Genomic DNA, 17,965 nt, shown 5'->3' on the forward strand with positions numbered 1-17,965 from the left:
CCCTTCTTGGTATCAGTTTCTTTGGGTTAGGAGTATTATTTCCTTTTGGTTTAAGGATCCTGCTCTGGAATAAATTTCTTGGTGGTTTAAGTCCCTTCTACTTGGCATTCAGCCTTGTCTGTCTGAGTGGGTTCAGCTCTTCATAGTTTTCGGCATCTCTGCTTGCCGTCATTTTCCCCCACCCCCAATCTTTCTTCTCTCACCTACAGCTTACACACACACACAACACACACGCACACGCCCTTCTCTGTGAGCTGCCAGTTTCGCTTGTCTGCTGGCTTGTCTGAGAGATGACCTCTTCTAGCCACCTCTGTACCCAGCCCCTCTGAGTAGGAAGTGTGATCTGCAGGGCTAATGCCTTCATCCCAGTCATCAGCTGTGTGCAGTATGACTTTGTCCTGCTCTGAAAAATCTTTTTGAGTGTAATCTGGGGAGAAGGTACTCCATGCTACAGGAATTTTCCACTTCCTGAGTCAGAGGCACACAAAAAAGTATGTAACTTTTCTTGTTTCAACAAACTTATGGGATCCTCTGTTGGCCAGACACTATGCTGGGCAGTCAAGTGAGCATCAGGAGAACTGGGACTGGTCTCTTGTCAGATAGCAAATGCTTCTTTCCTTTACCAGTCCCACCTACCTAACTATGCTGACTAGGTCCATGTCTCTGGGTTTTTACCAGCCGGAGAATGCGTGTTAATTCCTCTCCAATCTCTCCCAGCAGCGTCCGTCTCCAAGAGAGTATGAAGAGAGTGCGTTTGTAGGGCAGGGAAGATGGCGGACAAGCGCAAACTCCAAGGTACTAGACTGACTTCCTACTGCACCTGTAGCCACGTGCTCCCTCTTCTGAGGACTGCTCTTTAGATGCCTGCCGCCTGGGCAGGATTCTCACAGCCTTCTTCCTCCCTGGCCAGGTGAGATTGATCGCTGCCTCAAGAAGGTGTCCGAGGGCGTGGAGCAGTTTGAAGATATTTGGCAGAAGGTACAGGGGCTGAGACCCTAATCATCTGGGTCTTCAGAGAGGAGGGCACAGGAAGAAGGTTCAGGACCTCTGGGTGTTGACCAGGGGGAGGGGCTACATATTGCAGATGCTGAGGACCTAAGAGAATCGGCTCTAAGACTCAATGGGGGTAGGGGTTGGGGGGTCCTCGAGTCCCTAGCATAAGGAAGACTCACTGGAGTGGGTACTGGGACATCCCCTCCCACACTGACTTCTGAATTCCCTCCATCCCTCAGCTCCACAATGCAGCCAACGCGAACCAGAAAGAAAAGTATGAGGCTGACCTAAAGAAGGAGATTAAGAAGCTACAAGTGAGGGGACTGGGGGCCTGGACGCCTGTGTCCTGAGGGTTGAGGGAACTGGGAGAGTGGACTGCTGGGTCCCAGGGAGAAGGAGCTGTGGGTCCCAGTTCCCGGATCCTGAGGTCTGACTTTCTTGCTTTTCCCATCTGCAGCGGCTGAGGGACCAGATCAAGACATGGGTAGCGTCCAACGAGATCAAGGACAAGAGGCAGCTTATAGACAACCGCAAGCTCATTGAGACGGTAGGAGCCTAGAGCCTGAGTCCTAGAGAGGTGGGAAGGTCACCAGATTCTTGAGATCTCAAGGGGCGGAGGCAGCACGGCCAGACCCCAGAGTTTTTCAAGAGAAGTAGGGTTTCTGGAGCTAAGGGAAGGAAGAGGCAGCAGACTCAGAGCTCAGAAAGTAGGGTCATGAGGCTCAGGTCTGAGTGTCTGCTGGCCCTTAGTCACCTCCTTTCCCGCCTTTGAGAGCCACCTGCCAACTACACTCTCTGCAGCAAATGGAACGGTTCAAAGTTGTGGAACGAGAGACCAAAACCAAAGCTTACAGTAAGGAGGGCCTGGGCCTGGCCCAGAAGGTAGATCCTGCCCAGAAGGAGAAGGAAGAGGTTGGCCAGTGGCTCACGGTGAGTTGGGGTGGAGAAGAGGAGGTAAACTCTGAGGATCCTGAGCCCTGGGTGTAGGTGGGAACCCTGGCTGATGGCTTTCCTCTTCCTCTCCCTCCCCTAGAATACCATCGACACGCTCAACATGCAGGTGGACCAGTTTGAGAGTGAGGTGGAGTCACTGTCAGTGCAGACGCGCAAGAAGAAGGGCGACAAGGATGTGAGTGAGGGAGACCCCACACCTTTGGGATGGGGATGGGCTGGGGATGGGCTGGCCAGCAGGAGGCCAGTCATTTAGGCTCCTGGGAGTTGGGCCTGGATTCCTCAGGCGGACAGGGCCAGCAGCCGGGATTAGGGGTTTGAGAGACAGGATCGGGAGGGCTTAGCAGCTGCCTGGGTGGGGCAGGGAGGAGGTCAGACAAAATCTCAGGGTCCCCTGGGTGTCTGGGTAGACAGTGGGGCCTTCGTGAAGAGGAGTGATTTGGGGGAATGGGAATGCAGGTTGAGCTTGAGCCACAGAGTAAGCGTGAGACCTGAAGGACACCCATGGCAAGAGGCCTCCTGGCATCCAGAAGACGCTGGTCCTAGGGAGAGCACAGTGGGTAGAGACAGGCAGAACATGGAGAAGGCAGAGAACTGGGCCTGAAGGAAGAGAGGAATCTGGGACGAAGCTGGATATTAGGGTCCCAGGTTCTGAAATCTGGGATTGTAGGGTATGAGTTCAAAGGGATACAAACTGTATGGACTTGTTAAAACCAGAAACACAGGGAGGGGAGAGCTGGGTCCTCAGGGAAGCTGTGGGTGGGAAAGGGTCAGGAAGTGGACGATGACAGGGTTGGGTGTCAGATTCTGAGGGGTTTGGGAACCAGGGGCTTTTGGGGAGATGATGGGTCCTTGAACAGAGCAGGGATTTGGAACTGAGACTAAGATGTTAAATGCCAAAGGGGCCTTGAGAGGAGGGCAGGAGCGAGGCTTATGGATCTTTGCTCCTGCTGGGATAAATGGGTGGGGTTGGGGGACCTAGTGATGACAAATATCATCATGATTCTAAACAGCAAGCTCCTCACAAATGGGGGTTATCATTATTACTGCTGGAGCAAGCTGGAGGGTGTCCGTATGCCAGAGGCAGTCAGTGGTGGGCGGGCTCAGTTGAGAAATCAGGTGAGGTGCAGATGGAGGCCAAGTCATGGGATGGCACAAGGACCTCTGGGGTTGTTTAGAGGTTTCCAAGGACTCCTGGAGCCAGAAACGTGTGGGAAGAGGAAGGAGCAGAGCAGTGGGATCCCAAGATGTCAAGCCCTGTGGTCCCCACAGGGCTCAGAGGGTGGGTGGACCCCATACTGCCCCACCCCAGAAGGGGCTGGCGTGGAGGCTTTGGGTCTCCACAGGGGTCAGGGACTGAGGACAGGTTCTGTGGGGGCAGGAGGGGCCAAGCAGGTGGTCTGCAGCCCCTGAGCCTGGCCCTGGGCTCGCCAGCAGAAGCAGGACCGGATCGAGGGCTTGAAGCGGCACATCGAGAAGCACCGCTACCACGTGCGCATGCTAGAGACCATCCTGCGCATGCTGGACAATGACTCCATCCTTGTTGATGCCATCCGCAAGATCAAGGACGACGTTGAGTACTATGTCGACTCATCCCAGGACCCCGACTTCGAGGAGAACGAGTTTCTCTACGATGACCTGGACCTCGAGGACATTCGTGAGGCCCTGGGGCTGATCGTGGCACAGGAAGTGAGGGCCCAGAGTGGGCTGTGAGCCAGCTAAGCATGCCCTTCTTCTGCCCCCACAGCACAGGCGCTGGTCGCCACCTCCCCCCCCCAGCCACAGCCACATGGAGGATGAGATCTTCAACCAGTCCAGCAGCACACCCACCTCGACCACCTCCAGCTCTCCCATCCCGCCCAGCCCAGCCAACTGTACCACGGTGAGGCCCCACGGGGCACGAGTACCTTGTGTTTCCAGCAGGGCTGGACTCGGGGAGGCAAATCTGGGTCACTCCAAAGTGGCTAGGGGAGAGTAATTGAGGAAACACAGATCTAGGTATCCAGGGTCTAGGCTCTTGGAGCACACCCTAAAATCCTACATCTGGGTCCCTAACGAACATAAAGAGTAATAGAGTGTATCCTGGGCCAGTTTAGGTCCTGGATCTGGGAGATGGGAGGGGCCGGTGCCTGGGCTGCCTGAGGAGGCTGGGTAGCTGGCCACCTTGGGCAGGGATCCAAGGGTTGGATTCCCTGTGGAGAGCAGGTTCCCAGATCCTTAAGAGGCTGGTGGGTCAGTGCTGGCTCCCAGAAAACAAGAACATTGGAGAGCCTGAATTTAGGTGGTTTCTCCAGGCAGATTAAGGACAGCCGTTTGACCAGCTCTGGGGCTGCAGTGGCAGTCAGCTGGGCCCAGGGCCCGGGACATTCAGAGATTGGCGGTTCTCTGTCAGACCCCCAGAGGTCACACAGGTTTCTGTTCTGCCTCCCCTACCTCAGGAAAACTCTGAAGATGATAAGAAGAGGGGACGTTCCACAGACAGTGAAGTCAGCCAGGTGGGTGTGAGTCTGGAATGGATGGGCATGTTGGGCAATATCCCAAAGGCACATTGAGACCTGAGTGCTGGCCACTGTGCTGGGCTGGTGGACACAGGTGGGTCAGAAATCAGTGCTGCCCTGAGGGCAGGTGGGCAGGGCAAGTGGACAGGTGACTGGTGCTGTGGTCAAGGGGGTGGCACAGGTCACCCCCAGCCTGGCCAGGCAGTCAGGAGATGCTGCTGTGGAGTGCCCTGGGCTTGAGAGTCAGGTGAGTTTGCTTGGCAGGGAGAGGCGGCAGCCAGTAACAAGGGGAAGTTGTGACAGAAAGCCTGGAAGTGTGGAGAGATGGCTGGCCAGGTGTGCAGGGCCAGGGGTCCAACTGTGAGCACAGGGACTGGGACTGTCAGGCTGAGCGGCTCAGGCTTTGTGGACCTGAGTGGCCTCCAGATCCAAACAAGCCTAGGAAGTGATGGGGCCTTTGCTGTGCTGATAACACACACTTCAAGTTTCTGAGAGGAGACGGTGGTGGGCAGTGCTTCTCCAACTCCTGTAACATCGCCCAGGACAGGAGCCTGCTTTCGGAAACGCTGCCACAGAAGAATGTTAGGCAGGAGCAGCGTGGGCCTGAGGCCCCTCTGTGGGCTAACGGGATGGACGGTTTCGAGGGGACACCCTGAGTGGGCACTGGGGGGGCTGGCGTGGAGACTAAGACGACCCGCAGGTAGTAGGGAGGGCGGGCAGCAGGGCCAAGAGGTGATGAGGAGAGACACTGAGGCAGATACTCCAGGGGCCAGGCTGGGCTCTGCCACCTTCCCAGCCTCCCACTGCCAAGCAGCGATCCCAGGAGAGAAGTGGTTAGTCAGTCCTGTTGGGCGCTTGGTAAGCGCAGGGAGCCTGTGGGGCGGCTGGAAAGAAGTGCAGGAGGTGGTTAGGCTCGGCAGCCTGAGTGCTGTTGGCAGCTGCCTGCAGTGGGGATACCATGAGCACATTTACCCTCCCACCACTTTCTGGAGTGCTGGTAACTTACAGCCCTGTGAGTAGTTTCTGTGACCCTTCAGGTGATGTTCAGAATTACTATCCAATTTCTAGCTGTTTTTCCTTCTACTCTTGGACATTAAGCTGCTCCAGCTAATCTCATATTGAGGACATTTAGGTGTTTCCCACTAGTCCCCTGGCTTCCAACAGATGGATCTTCTCTGGCTGACAACCTAAGTTGTGGTCAGATCCCTGTGGGGGTATCCGTGGGGCGGTGTCCAGGCAGGACTTGGGAAGCTGGGCAGGCTGGAAATCAGTGTGAGTGTTTTAAGCATGAAGGTGACTGAAGCCATGAGGGTGAGTAAGGTCACCCAGGTTCCCAGGAGGGCGGGAGCAGCTGGGGGCAGCAAGGCCAGAGAGGAGGCTGCTGGTACGAAAATGGAGCCTGAGGTGGGGGTGGTGAGGGAGACCAGCTGGCCCACTGGGTCCTGATCCTCTGCTCTCTCCCACCCGCAGTCTCCAGCCAAAAACGGCTCCAAGCCTGTCCACAGCAACCAGCACCCTCAGTCCCCAGCTGTGCCGCCCACCTACCCCTCCGGCCCCCCGCCTGCTGCCTCTGCCTTGAGCACCACTCCTGGCAACAACGGGGTCCCTGCCCCAGCAGCACCCCCAAGTGCCCTGGGCCCCAAGGCCAGTCCAGCTCCCAGCCACAACTCGGGCACCCCTGCCCCCTATGCCCAGGCTGTGGCCCCATCGGCTACCAGTGGGCCCAGCACGACCCAGCCCCGGCCCCCCAGCGCCCAGCCTGGCGGAGGCGGCGGCGGCGGAGGTGGAGGGAGCGGCAGCAATAGTAACAGCAGTGCCGGTGGAGGGGCTGGCAAGCAGAATGGCGCCACCAGTGAGTGGGGAGGCAGCGGGGTGGGCATGGGCGGGGCTGGGCAGCCGCCGGCAGTCCTTCCCATTTTATTCTTTGTTCCCAGGTTACAGCTCAGTTGTGGCAGACAGCCCGGCAGAGGTGGCTTTGAGCAGCAGTGGGGGCAACAATGCCAGCAGCCAGGCCCTGGGCCCCCCTTCCGGCCCCCACAACCCACCTCCCAGCACCTCGTGAGTGTCTCGGCCATCAGCAGGGTTGGGATGGCGGCCTTTCGGCACAGAGAGGCGCTGGTGCCTCACCCCTGCATCAGTGGGTTCTGGGCCCCCCGCCCTTGCTGCTGGGAATGTCTGAGCACTGTCCTCCACCTCTGTCGGGTGTTAACACCCCCACTTCTTTCCAGCATGGAAACGACATCAGCCTCCCTGCTTTGCCCTTCAGAACATTCTAAAACGTGTTCTCATCTAAGTGGAAGTTTTCTCAAGAGCCCCATACCCTTTCCTCCCCATTTCTGTTACCTGCCCAAGGCTACTTGACTGCCACTGGAGGGTCACTGTTCCACTTTTCAAAGTGAATTGTCTCGAAGTCCTCATTCCTCTGCAGCCACTCCTCCAAATCTTAGCTCAGACCATTCCACTGTGTCCGCCTGTTTCCCGAAGACTGCCCCAAGAAAGATCAGTGTGCACAAAGGAAAGGCCTGCTTCCTGGTCCCCTCACCCCAGCTCCAGCTGGCCTGCCCAAGAGGGAATGGGCCCTGTGTCCACCTGCCCAAGGCAGCTGGTTTTGATCAGCCTGTGACCTGGTGGAGCACCCGATAATCCTCACTCCCACCCCCGCAGCTCTGCTCTACTGATGAGAAACCATTCCAAAGATTGGGTTCTGCCTTTGTTTGCCCAGAGCCACTTTCTCCCATCTGTCTACCCTCAGCCGCCCCTCTCAGATCCCATCTGATGTGTGCAGTCTCCCCTCTCTCCAGCCAGGCCTCTCTGCCCATCCCACCCTCAGGGGCCCTCCTCTCAACCCCTCTCTTCCATGCTCTCCAGGAAAGAACCCAGTGCGGCAGCCCCAACAGGGGCTGGGGGCGTGGCCCCAGGCTCAGGGAACAACTCAGGGGGACCCAGCCTCCTGGTGCCACTGCCTGTGAATCCTCCCAGCTCCCCAACGCCCAGCTTCAGTGATGCCAAGGCAGCCGGTGCCCTACTCAATGGGCCTCCACAGTTCAGCACCGCCCCGGAAATCAAGGTGGGCTCCTTGGACATCCCCCGAGCCTCTGTGTCCTGACTCTGCTGTTCCTTTCCTCCAGGTCTCTAGCTGCGCCCCTTGCCCCCACCCCCTTTCTGGATCTCTCTCTCTCTAGCTTTCTGTCCCCTTCTCACACTTGCTCGTTCTCCAGGTCTTTCTGTACCACCCTTCCCGTGACCTTGATCTCTGGGGGCTCTCATACCTCCCCTCTTGTTCCCTCTAAAGCTCTGTTTCTCTGGGTCTCTTTTCCTTTCTCTTGGTTATACTTGTTGCTTGCTCTCTCTGGGTCTCCATCTTCATCCCCACCCAGGCCCTCAGTTTCTGTCCCCATTTGTCCTCACAAGGCATACCAGTCTCTCTAGTTCACATGATCCATTACCTAGCTCACTACCCTCCTTTTCCTACCTAAGAAACCATTTCAGTCAAGAAAACACTTGTTGAAGTCCACTAGGGGCCACGCTTTGTGTTGGGTGAATGCAGCCTGGTTCCTCCCTTTAGGAAGCTTCCCTGCTGGGGCAGCTGCCGGGAAGGTTGCTGTGGGCCCACTGAGGGGCATCTGAGCTGACCTGGGAGACAGGCCCAGGAAGGCTCTGAGAGGTGGTGATGTTTAAGCTGAGACCTGGAGGGGGGCTAACAGCTGCAGGAAGGGCTTCAGGAGGTGCTTTAGGAGGAGCGTGCATCTTTAGGAGGCTGGGCAGGATGCAGCAGAGAGGAGAGAGGTGTCCACTCTGCAGCAGGCAGTGCCACCAGCTGCAGGGCTGAGATAGTGGGTGTAGCAGGACAGGACGGGGGGTCCTGATCATCCAGGCTCAGGAGCTGGGGCTTGGCCTGTGAGCCAGTATCCTGTAGCGCAGCTTCCACGGGGAGGCAGCGTGTGCGCCCAGGCTGTCCGGGTCCAAGTCTTGGCATTGTCTTTTCTGTACCTTCCCTTCATCTGGGAAATGGCAATAATCACGATTATACCTACCATATAGGTTTGTTTGGAAGACTAAATCATTCTTACGAAGCTATTGGAACAGTTTCTGACCCAACAGAAGCATTAATTTTTTTTTTTTTTTTTTTTTTTGAGATGGAGTCTTGCTCTGTCACTGAGGCTGGAGTGCAGTGGTGCCATCTGGCTCACTGCAAGCTCCACCTCCCAGGTTCAAGTGATTCTCCTGCCTCAGCCTACTGAGTAGCTGGGACTACAGATGCCTGCCACCACGCCCAGCTAATTTTTGTATTTTTAGTAGAGATGGGGTTTCACCATGTTGGTCAGGTGGGTCTGGAACTCCTAACCTCAGGTGATCTGCCCGCCTCGGCCTCCCAAAGTGCTGGGATTACAGGTGTGAGCCACCGTGCCTGGCCCAAATTTTAGAAGTATGGTGGACAAGATATTTATAGTGCATGCATTTTTCTGGAAAAAGGGGAAACAGCAGCTTTGAGATTTTCAAAAGGGGTCCATACCTTTTAACATCACCACCAACAAAAAGGAATTGCTGGGGTGGGTGGTCGGGAACCGTGGCAAGGTTTGGAGTAGAGAAGGAACAACATGACTTCATTGGAAAGGTCCCCTGGGGCTGGTGAGGACAGGATAGAGAGAGGGTGGTCTGGGTAGGAGAGGACAGGCTTGGGCTGCGTGGGGCGTGGTGGCGTGACAGGGAAAGGAGCCATCCAAGGTGGCTTAGAAGCAGGACGGATAGCCGGGCGCGGTGGCTCACACCTGCGATCCCAGCTCTTAGGGAGGCAGAGGCAGGAGGATAACTTGAGCCCAGGAGTTTGAGACCTGCCTGGGCGATACAGCAAAACAGGATGGATAAGCCTTGGCGACTGACGCATTGTGGAGTCCCGCACAGGGCTGGGGTTAGGGACAGGTGCACGTGGCCAGAGGAGATGGAGGAACCAGCCCTGACTTTGGGGAACACAAGCCTGCTGTAACCTTTGTAATAGGAAACAAGGCTGTGGCTACAGGTCTGGAGACCCAGCCTACCTGTCGCCAGCAAGGAGACTGAAGCCTAGCAGGGCTGGGCTCACCCGGATCCCAGTCACCCCATGCCAGTCAGAGGCAGACAGCTGAGCATGTAGACTCCTGCCTCCTTCAAGACAGGCGGGAGCTCTCCCAGCATGTAGGTGTCCCTAGTGAAGCAGCGTGTACTATTGGCACATCCTTTGACAAAAATGGTAGCGCACTGTACATATTCTGCAGGTTGGCGTTTACTTCTGTAGTATGTCACGAACTTGTGTTTTGAAAATCTCCGTGCAGTATTCCACGGTGCAGAGTCCCACTTACTAGACGTTCCTCTGCTGATGAATGCGTCAGTCGTTTCCAGTTGTTTCCCTACAGTTTGATGCTTTTACCTGTCATGGGTAGATCATAAGGAGTGGCTCATTGGCCCTCCACAGCCCCCAAGCAGGGCAGGCAAGCGCATCTGGGACCTGTGTCAGGCTGCACTTGCTGCTGCAGCCCAAGTGCTCAGGCCAGGCCTCTCATTTCCTCCCCAGGCCCCTGAGCCTCTGAGCTCCTTGAAGTCCATGGCGGAACGGGCAGCCATCAGCTCTGGCATTGAGGACCCTGTGCCAACGCTGCACCTGACTGAGCGAGGTGAGGAACCCAGGATGGTGGGGAAGCAGTGGGCCAAAGAGGAGGGGCTGGCCCCTGACCTATCCTCACCACTGAGGGGCCGGACCCCACCTCTCCCCACAGACATCATCCTGAGCAGCACATCAGCACCTCCAGCCTCAGCTCAGCCACCCCTGCAGCTGTCAGAGGTGAACATACCGCTGTCGCTGGGTGTCTGTCCGCTGGGCCCTGTGCCCCTCACCAAGGAGCAGCTCTACCAGCAGGCCATGGAGGAGGCCGCCTGGCACCACATGCCCCACCCCTCTGACTCTGAGCGTATCCGGTGAGGGCCCCAGGGAAGGGGGGTGGGCTGGGGCTCGAGTCTTAGCAAGGAGGCAGTGGCTAAACCTGTGAGGCTGTAGGTAGAGCGCCAGGCCCCTGACTCGGGCTCTCCACTGAAGGTCAGCACCGCCCTGGGTCTTTCTGTACCACCTCCCCTGTGGGGATGCAGTTCTGAGCACCCTTTTGATCAGGGCAGGACTAGCAGGCAGCTGGCACTGACCTTCCTGTTGCTCCCACAGGCAGTACCTCCCCCGGAACCCCTGTCCGACGCCCCCCTACCACCACCAGATGCCACCCCCACACTCGGACACTGTGGAGTTCTACCAGCGCCTGTCGACCGAGACACTCTTCTTCATCTTCTACTATCTGGAGGTACAGCAGGGCCCCCGGGGCAGCCTCGGGCCCCCCGGCTTCGCCGCCACCGCCGCCGTCCCCCCTCGGGCTGGAGGGGTGAGGTGGGTGCCCCACTGCGGCCACTGGGACCGCACCCCCTCCCTATTCCCAGTCCTGGGCCCCCCCCGCCCCGCCAATTCAACCTGTCCCTGTCCCCACTTCCAGTCCAAAGGTGTTAGAACTGCTCAGATTGAGAGCGAGGCCAGTCCACTGTGGCTCACCCTAGCCCTGCTTCCAATAGCTTACTGGCTAACCCATGGGGTCCCCCCACAGCCCTGCTGCAGCAGCCCCTCAGTCTAGGCCGACCCCACTCCACTCGTCGGCCATTCTCAGGCCTCCCTGGAGGCCACTGGGGAACTGTCCAACCTCCTCCCAACCCCAGTGAGTCATGAGTGACCTCCACCCTCATCCCCACTTGGGAAATTTTCTAAATTGCCTCTCAGCTCATCACCATTGTTTTTTCCTTCTCAGCTTCTCTTCGAGCAATTTTCGCCTCCTGTTCTTATTTTCTCTTCTCCTGACCAGCATTGGTATGTTCTGTGCCCCCAGCCCCATCTCCACGAGGATTGTCCAGCCCAACTTCAGCAATGGGGTTCATTCCCGATGTCCCAAGCGTCCTCGCCCCCCTGGTTCTCACACCCAGTTTCAGTCGGCCCTGATCCCCTCTCCACTGTTCTCCCCCAGGGCACACAGTACCTGCAGCAAGGCTTGCAGAAGAAGCAGGCCGGCTATTCCACCAAGTACATGATGGTTCCAGAGGCACGGAGCCCAAGACCATCACTGATTTACAGGTAGGTCCCGCCTCTCTTCTTCCCTCTGCTAGGTTGGGGTAGAGTCCCCAGGCTCCAGGCAGCCCCTCGGCACACCTCCACTGCTTCCACCTTTCAGTCAGGTGCAGTCCCTCAGCCTGACCACGCCTCCTCCCTCGGCGCCTGAACACTGCTCCTCTCATCCTCTACTTGGCCAGCTCCTAGGCCTCTCTGTGGGTCTTTAGCCCAAAATGCCTTCCTCAAAGACACTTCCTGGCCCACCAGCCTCAGTGCCTCCTCCCAGTGCTGGGTACATCACAAGTGTGTGTGGATTCTCGTATGTCTCCCCAGACCAGGCTGTGGGCTCTGCTGCCCAGGGACCTTGATGGCCCCCTCGCCCCCAGTCCCAGCACCAGCAGGGGCTCAGTGGGGAAGCTATTTTTTTTTTTAATGGGCTTCTCAAGTGTTAATACTGGGAAATTCCTGCTTCTTGCAAACACTCTGGAGCCAGCCTACCTGGGTTTTATATCTAGCCCATAGCTGGTGACTCTGGGCAAGTCACTCGAACCTCTGTGTTTCACCTCTTATCTGTAAAATGGGGAAGAAGACCTTACCTAATGGAAGAAAGCTATGAAGATTAAATGAGTTAATAACATGTAAGTACTTAATGGTGACTGCTACATAGTCAGTGTCATGGATTTTTTTTTTTTTCCAAATTACTTTCAGTGTACTCTACACAGTGATCGCTTTTTTCTCCCACCTCAAATACTTCCCTGAAGCCGCAGCCTCCTTCATGGGATGAGAAGTATTGTCCTGTCCTCACAGAGAACTCAGTCCCCTCTCCTAGTTCTCCCAGGTTGCCATCTTTGAAGCATTTAACACATTCATTCAGAACCTAGCTCCTCTCCCACTGTGTCCTCAGACATTAACTACAGACTTCCTGTCCTTTGCTGGTTTGGCCCAAACCATCCTCCAAGTTAGTACATTTCAGGCCATCCAGTCAATACACCCTACTACACCACTGCCGCCACCAATAAATGTCCCTGCAGAGTGCTTGGGATTGTCTCCCTGAGAGCCTGTTCCATTCTCTAGAACAAGGGTGACAGTACCCGCTGCCTCGAGGTCTTTGTGAAGATTAAATGCTAGGCTGTGCATCCTGTACTCACACACGTGAGAAAATAAAAGCCACACCTCGAGAAAACGGTAAGGTTGTGGCACTCTGGTGCTGGGGCCCCCGCCTGGCAGCTGGCTTCTCGGTGGAAATTCTCCATGCCCCCTCCTCGGCCTCCCTCAGCTGGAAGGCGGCATGATAACATTTCCTACCCAAGAAGAACCTGTGAGGGTGCAGTGAGTGGGCGCAGGGGGTGAGCTGGGTCTGGTGCCTGACACACCTACAGCCCTAAGAACTGTCCCCTTTGTCTGTCGGTCCGGCCCAGATCCCAGACCACCTCGTCCACACTCCACTGACCGGGCCTCTTCTCCCGGCTGTGGGCAACACCCATTCATTCTGACTACGCAGAAGGGGGCCACAGCGGAAGAAGAAGGCTTCACCTTGAGCACCGGCCTGGAGGACCTGGACCCAGTGACACACCGCCCCTCCCCTCTACCCACCCTTCCCCCGCCAAGAGTGCTGCTGATCCCCTGGCCACCAGGTGAGGGCCCTGCCCTGGAAGACTGGAGGAGTCTCCCAGGCGGGGCATCCCTCTCTCCCAGGAAGCAGGGAGGGGCCGGAGGTTTTCTCAGGCCCCCACCCTGGGGCCCGGGGGCGGCTGCCTCCTCCCTCCCCAGTGAGGGCATTTTTTGGTGCAAACCTATTTTCATTTTGGAAGTATAATAAATAAGTTTATATGACGGCTGGCAGCATGCCTCCCACCTCAGGAGAGTCAATGAGCAAAGTGAGGGTCCTGCTGATGGGGCTGGCCAGCTGGGGTTGGACCGGGAGTTGTACTGGGCCTCGTCATCTGTCTCTTCTTCTTCTCCTGCTGAGACTTCCTTGTGTTCTGCCACCGGATGGGTGAGGGCCTCTGTCTGGTGCCCAGCTGCTTCCCTCCGGCCACCGGCTGGTCCAGGGATGGAGGCAGCCTGCGGAGAGGAGGAGGTCGAAAGCTGGAACGTAGGGAGGCCATTCCCCAACCTCCCAGAGGGATGTCACTGGCTCCTGTTGCATCCAGCACTTCCCAGCCCAGCCTCAGGCCTCTGGAAGAAGCCGCTTTGGTGCTGGGACACACCAAGGCACGTCATTCTTCCTCTGTGGACTTGGTCTCCCAAGGCTTTAAAAATCTGATGCTCCTCCAGGTCAAGAAAGCACAATGAGCAGACCCCTGGCCCTCTCTGGGCCTCAGTTTCCCTTTCTAGAGAAGAGTACAGGCAGTGTACCCCCTCTAGACCAGGGGTACAGCATCCTGGAGACAGCCTGCTTTTACTGTTCATGTCTTACCCAGCAGCTCCTCAAACTGGTCTCAGGATGCCTTTATACTCTTTAAAACTGAGGACCCTAAGAGCTTTTGTTTAAATAGATTCTACCTGTTAATATACTGCAAATCAGAAGTGAAAACTAAGAAAGTTTGGACACAAGCATCTGTGCCATCAGCCATCAGAACTAGGTGTCTTCTCATCACACACACAGCCTTGGAACCTGCACTAAGTGTGTGTGCTTTCGAGAATGCGTGAAAAAGGCCAGCAGTTAGGAAAAATAGGCTTGATGCCAGCACCCCGAAAGGGGCGTGGCAGGACCCCTGGGCTTCCTGACCACATGTTGGCAGAACCACTTCACCCAGCTACCCCTTTCACCGAAGTCCCTGGTTGTCCTGGACAGAAAGACTTGCAGGTGCCCTTACATGCTGGGCTGCTGCCAAACCCTGAAAGTCTGGGCCCTGGTCTGCCGAGGAGGGTCTTCCTTCTTACTCCTTGGGTCGCTGCTTCTCAGACCCCTCCTTTTCCTTTCTGCTGCAATTGCCTTCTCACTGCTGTGCTGCCTCTTCTTCCCCAGATGCTTCTGCTTGCATCTCCGGGCGTCCACAGACGGCTCTTTGATCTTCTCATCTGGGCCACAGGCGGGGCCCTCGCCAGCCCGGGGTAGCAGCTCATGGGTCTGTGCCCACTGCACTCTGGCCCAGGCACGCCAGGATGCCCAGAGCTTTTCCTCTTTGCCTCCGAGGGGGCCAGGTAAATGGCTAAGAGATGGGATATAATCTTTCAAGGTGTTAGGTGGCTTCCATGTTAGGAATCTAAGCAAACAGGTGCTCCAAGGCTTGTCAGTGAACCACAGTTGTACCAGGTGTGGACCCACACTAACACAGAGGGCCAAGTTTCCCCTGGGGACAAAAGTGTGGTACAGTAACAGAAGAGAAGGGCGGAGCCACTGTTCAAAGGCAGGCATCTTTGCAGAGAGACTTGAAGAGAAGCCTGAAGGGATCAAGCAAAGCAGAGGAGCCATGGGTGGGTCAGCAAGTCCAGAGACAGCAGGTGAGTGACAAGAGCTCACATGTACTGTTTTTGAGATGGGTCTCGCCTGTTGCCCAGGCTCTAGCGTGCAGTGGCACCATCTCGCCTCACTGCAAACCCTCTTCTGCCTCCCAGGTTCAAGCAATCCTGCCCAGCCCCAGCTGGGATTACAGGCAGCATGCACCACCATGCCCGCTAATTTTTGTATTTTAGTGAGATTTGCTTCTAGTTACACACAGAACTCCTTGGACTCAGGTGATCCATCCACCTTTGGCCTCCTGCTGGGATGGTGTGAGCCACCGTGGCACTAATTGCCAGACATATTTTACACTTGATCTTAGCCAAAAGGCAAGAGCAAAAGCTTAATGATTTTGTTTTGCAAGTGAGATGGGTCTGCCCATCAGAGCTGGAGGCAGTATGCAATCTCAGCTCACTGCAAGTAACTTCCACCTCCCGGTCAAGCCATTCTTCACCAGCCTCCAAGTAGCTGGACTGGCTGGTATGCAGGCACCACCACATTCTGGCTTATTTTTGTATTTTAGAGATACCATGTTGACCAGGCTGGTCTTGAACTGCTGACTTCAGGTGATCCACCCGCCTCAGCCTCCCAAAGTGCTGGGATTATAAGCATGAGCCGCAGCTGGCTCATTTACATTTTTAAAAGCCCATCAGGTTTCAGACCCCTCCAGTTTGGAGAACTGAGCAGTTTGCCTAGCAGCTGGGGACCTCTAGGCATCTACTCCCCAAGCCCCGTGGTGCTCAGATGGCACCACCTCCTGGCGTCATGCTTGCATGGTTTTAAATTCTGTGTGTTCGCTCTCGCTGGACTTGGATCACAAGCAGTGGCTAAAGTGCTCCTCTCCTCAACCTCCATGGCTCTAATGAAGTGGGTGGTGAGGCTGGGCTTACTTTCTCCTGTCGCTTTTCTTTTCCTCCTCGTACTCTTTATTGCCTCTGATCACCTCTTCCCTTTCCTCCCAGCCTCCCTGGAACAGGTCCGCTGGGCTGTAGAACTTAGTCTCATCACAAGTTTTCCTCAAGCTCAGGCAGTGAGTTCTGATGTCTGGCTTTCTCAGAGGGAATTCCTGGTAATGGCCTGCAGGAAAGTTATAGGCAGGGCATTCAGAACCTAGAGGTAATTCAAAATCAGAGTCAGTGGTGCCCAAACACACAGTAGCCCAGTGGGGTTATAAGAAAGTGGAGCACTTCAGATTTCAAAAAGAGGCACCTGTCCTGGCCAAAGTGAGGTAGGCAAGATGAGGCAACGCCTGGGTTTTGTAAACTGCCTTTCAAATCGTAAACCACGGATCATCAAGGATGGCTGGGAGGAGGTCCCTGGCCTAAACCAAAGGGGTTCCTAACCTCAAGTGAGACACTGCCGAATGCAGTGACCAAACTGCATTAGGGCCAGACGAGACACAGCCATGGCTCCAAGTCAATACCCTTGTCGACGCTGACCTGTCCCCTGCCCAGAGACGCGGATTTCAAACAGCGCCTGTGTTCAGGAGAGATTCTAAAAACCCAGACTACCTCCCACCCACTGTGGAGGATCAGACTAGCTAAGGAACTGAAAGTTGGGTGTACACCAAACAGATTTAAGCATGAGCCACAGAAAGCCCGCTTGTGTGTACATGTGTTCAAAGGTGCTGGCCTGCCCGATGGCGTGGAGCCTGGCTGTCCCCCTCTCCTTAAATGTGCCTTTCCCTCACTGAAGCCATCTCCGTGCAACAGAGATGACAGTGCCCCTCTAAGAACGGACAGTGCCTATTGGGGATTCCGCAAGTCAGGCGCTCTGCATGCAGTTAGCATACAATAGGTGCTCAATAAATAGGCTGCGCAGGCAAACCAAAAGATCCGACTTCCTTTAACGTCCAAGCTCAAGTATGTATTAATATTAAATGTTTTTAAGCTTTTTGTGCTAGACACTGTTCCAGCCATGTGAAATACATCAGTGGGGGGAGACTAAGACGAAGCGAGATCAAGGGAGGTTTGGTGGAAGTGGCCAAGGTTTGCGGCGAGCACCGTCCTCGAAAAGGGATTCGGCGCCCTGTCCAACACCCCTCACACACGTGGGCACACTGAGCCTGCGCAACGCCTCCGCTTCCGGTCCCAATCAGTGCGTTGGCTCCGGCGGTGGCCCGGCCGGCCTCCTGAGCTTACCTCTTGCTGAGCCAGCAGCGCTCTCCGCTCACGCTCCTTCTCCTCCTCCCGGGCCTGGGCCTCGTCACGCCGCACGCGGGCAACATTGTCCTTAACCTGACGTACAGCTCTCTTAAGCAAGATATTCGGCGTCAGAAGCGTCCAGGACTGGCACGCCCGCCTCTCTTTTGCCAGGTGACCACTTCCGACGAGGATGCCCCCTTTTCTTGTCCCTACTTCGACCGCGTGATTATGTTCCGGAATTATTGCACGGCCCCTGGCCTGTAACGACAGGTGATTGGCTGAGACGTCCTTTTCATAGCGAATGTTAGGCGTTCGGCTCATGGTATCCCCTAGCAACCGCCTCTTATCACAGATCTGAACCAATCATAAGTTGGCCCACCCCTGATGGTACCAGATGCGGCCGTCGATTGGTCGACATGACCGTCAAGTCTCCCAGGAAGGGCGCTCCGCAACGACGTACCATGCCCATGCCATTTGATTGGCTCCCGCGTTCTGCGGTAGGCCCTGCCCCACCTCTTCAGGACGCAGATTTCAAAGCGCGCTCAGCAACCTCGGCTGTATTTATTGATACAAGAAAGATCACCCGAGAGTCAGGGACGTGGCCGCGAGGGCCTTGGTAGAAATTCCAGATACCAAAAGCTGGAAGGGCGGAGCCTTCCAGTTCTCTACTTACAAGGCAGATGTTGTGACCTAGGCTTACAATGGGCCTGCTGGGTCTGAAAGTGGACGGAGCCGCGGGGGTCAACAAGAGCCGGTTTCAGGGAGGTCAGCCACAGCGCTGTGCCAGGAAGATTCTTATTTCTGCGCCTTCCTGCGGCAGCAGGTG

The 17,965-nt window shown here is 56.1% G+C and overlaps 1 protein-coding gene and 1 pseudogene across 1 annotated transcript; one reads left to right on the forward strand and one right to left on the reverse strand.

Moving 5' to 3' along the window:
• Positions 1 to 770: 770 nt before the first annotated feature.
• Positions 771 to 13,118, forward strand: CNOT3 (CCR4-NOT transcription complex subunit 3; the record flags this gene model as incomplete). Its single annotated transcript, NM_001168874.1, is given in 32 exon segments — positions 771 to 795; positions 911 to 978; positions 1,233 to 1,307; positions 1,451 to 1,540; positions 1,795 to 1,923; positions 2,027 to 2,122; positions 3,382 to 3,601; positions 3,692 to 3,720; positions 3,722 to 3,826; positions 4,383 to 4,439; positions 5,913 to 6,294; positions 6,377 to 6,500; positions 7,311 to 7,509; positions 9,991 to 10,090; positions 10,193 to 10,391; positions 10,630 to 10,762; positions 11,468 to 11,480; positions 11,483 to 11,484; positions 11,487 to 11,492; positions 11,495 to 11,507; positions 11,510 to 11,519; positions 11,521 to 11,532; positions 11,534 to 11,546; positions 11,548 to 11,565; positions 13,029 to 13,030; positions 13,032 to 13,048; positions 13,050 to 13,060; positions 13,062 to 13,071; positions 13,074 to 13,084; positions 13,087 to 13,094; positions 13,096 to 13,111; positions 13,113 to 13,118. Coding segments are annotated over 32 exon segments (2,199 nt in total), but the record flags the coding sequence as incomplete, so codon positions are not given.
• Positions 13,119 to 14,360: 1,242 nt separating this feature from the next.
• LOC116273513 lies at positions 14,361 to 17,460 on the reverse strand (annotated as a pseudogene).
• Positions 17,461 to 17,965: the final 505 nt, after the last annotated feature.

The sequence above is a fragment of the Papio anubis genome, unplaced genomic scaffold (assembly GCF_008728515.1).
Source record: "Papio anubis isolate 15944 unplaced genomic scaffold, Panubis1.0 scaffold792, whole genome shotgun sequence".
In the NCBI taxonomy this organism is placed as follows: domain Eukaryota; kingdom Metazoa; phylum Chordata; class Mammalia; order Primates; family Cercopithecidae; genus Papio; species Papio anubis.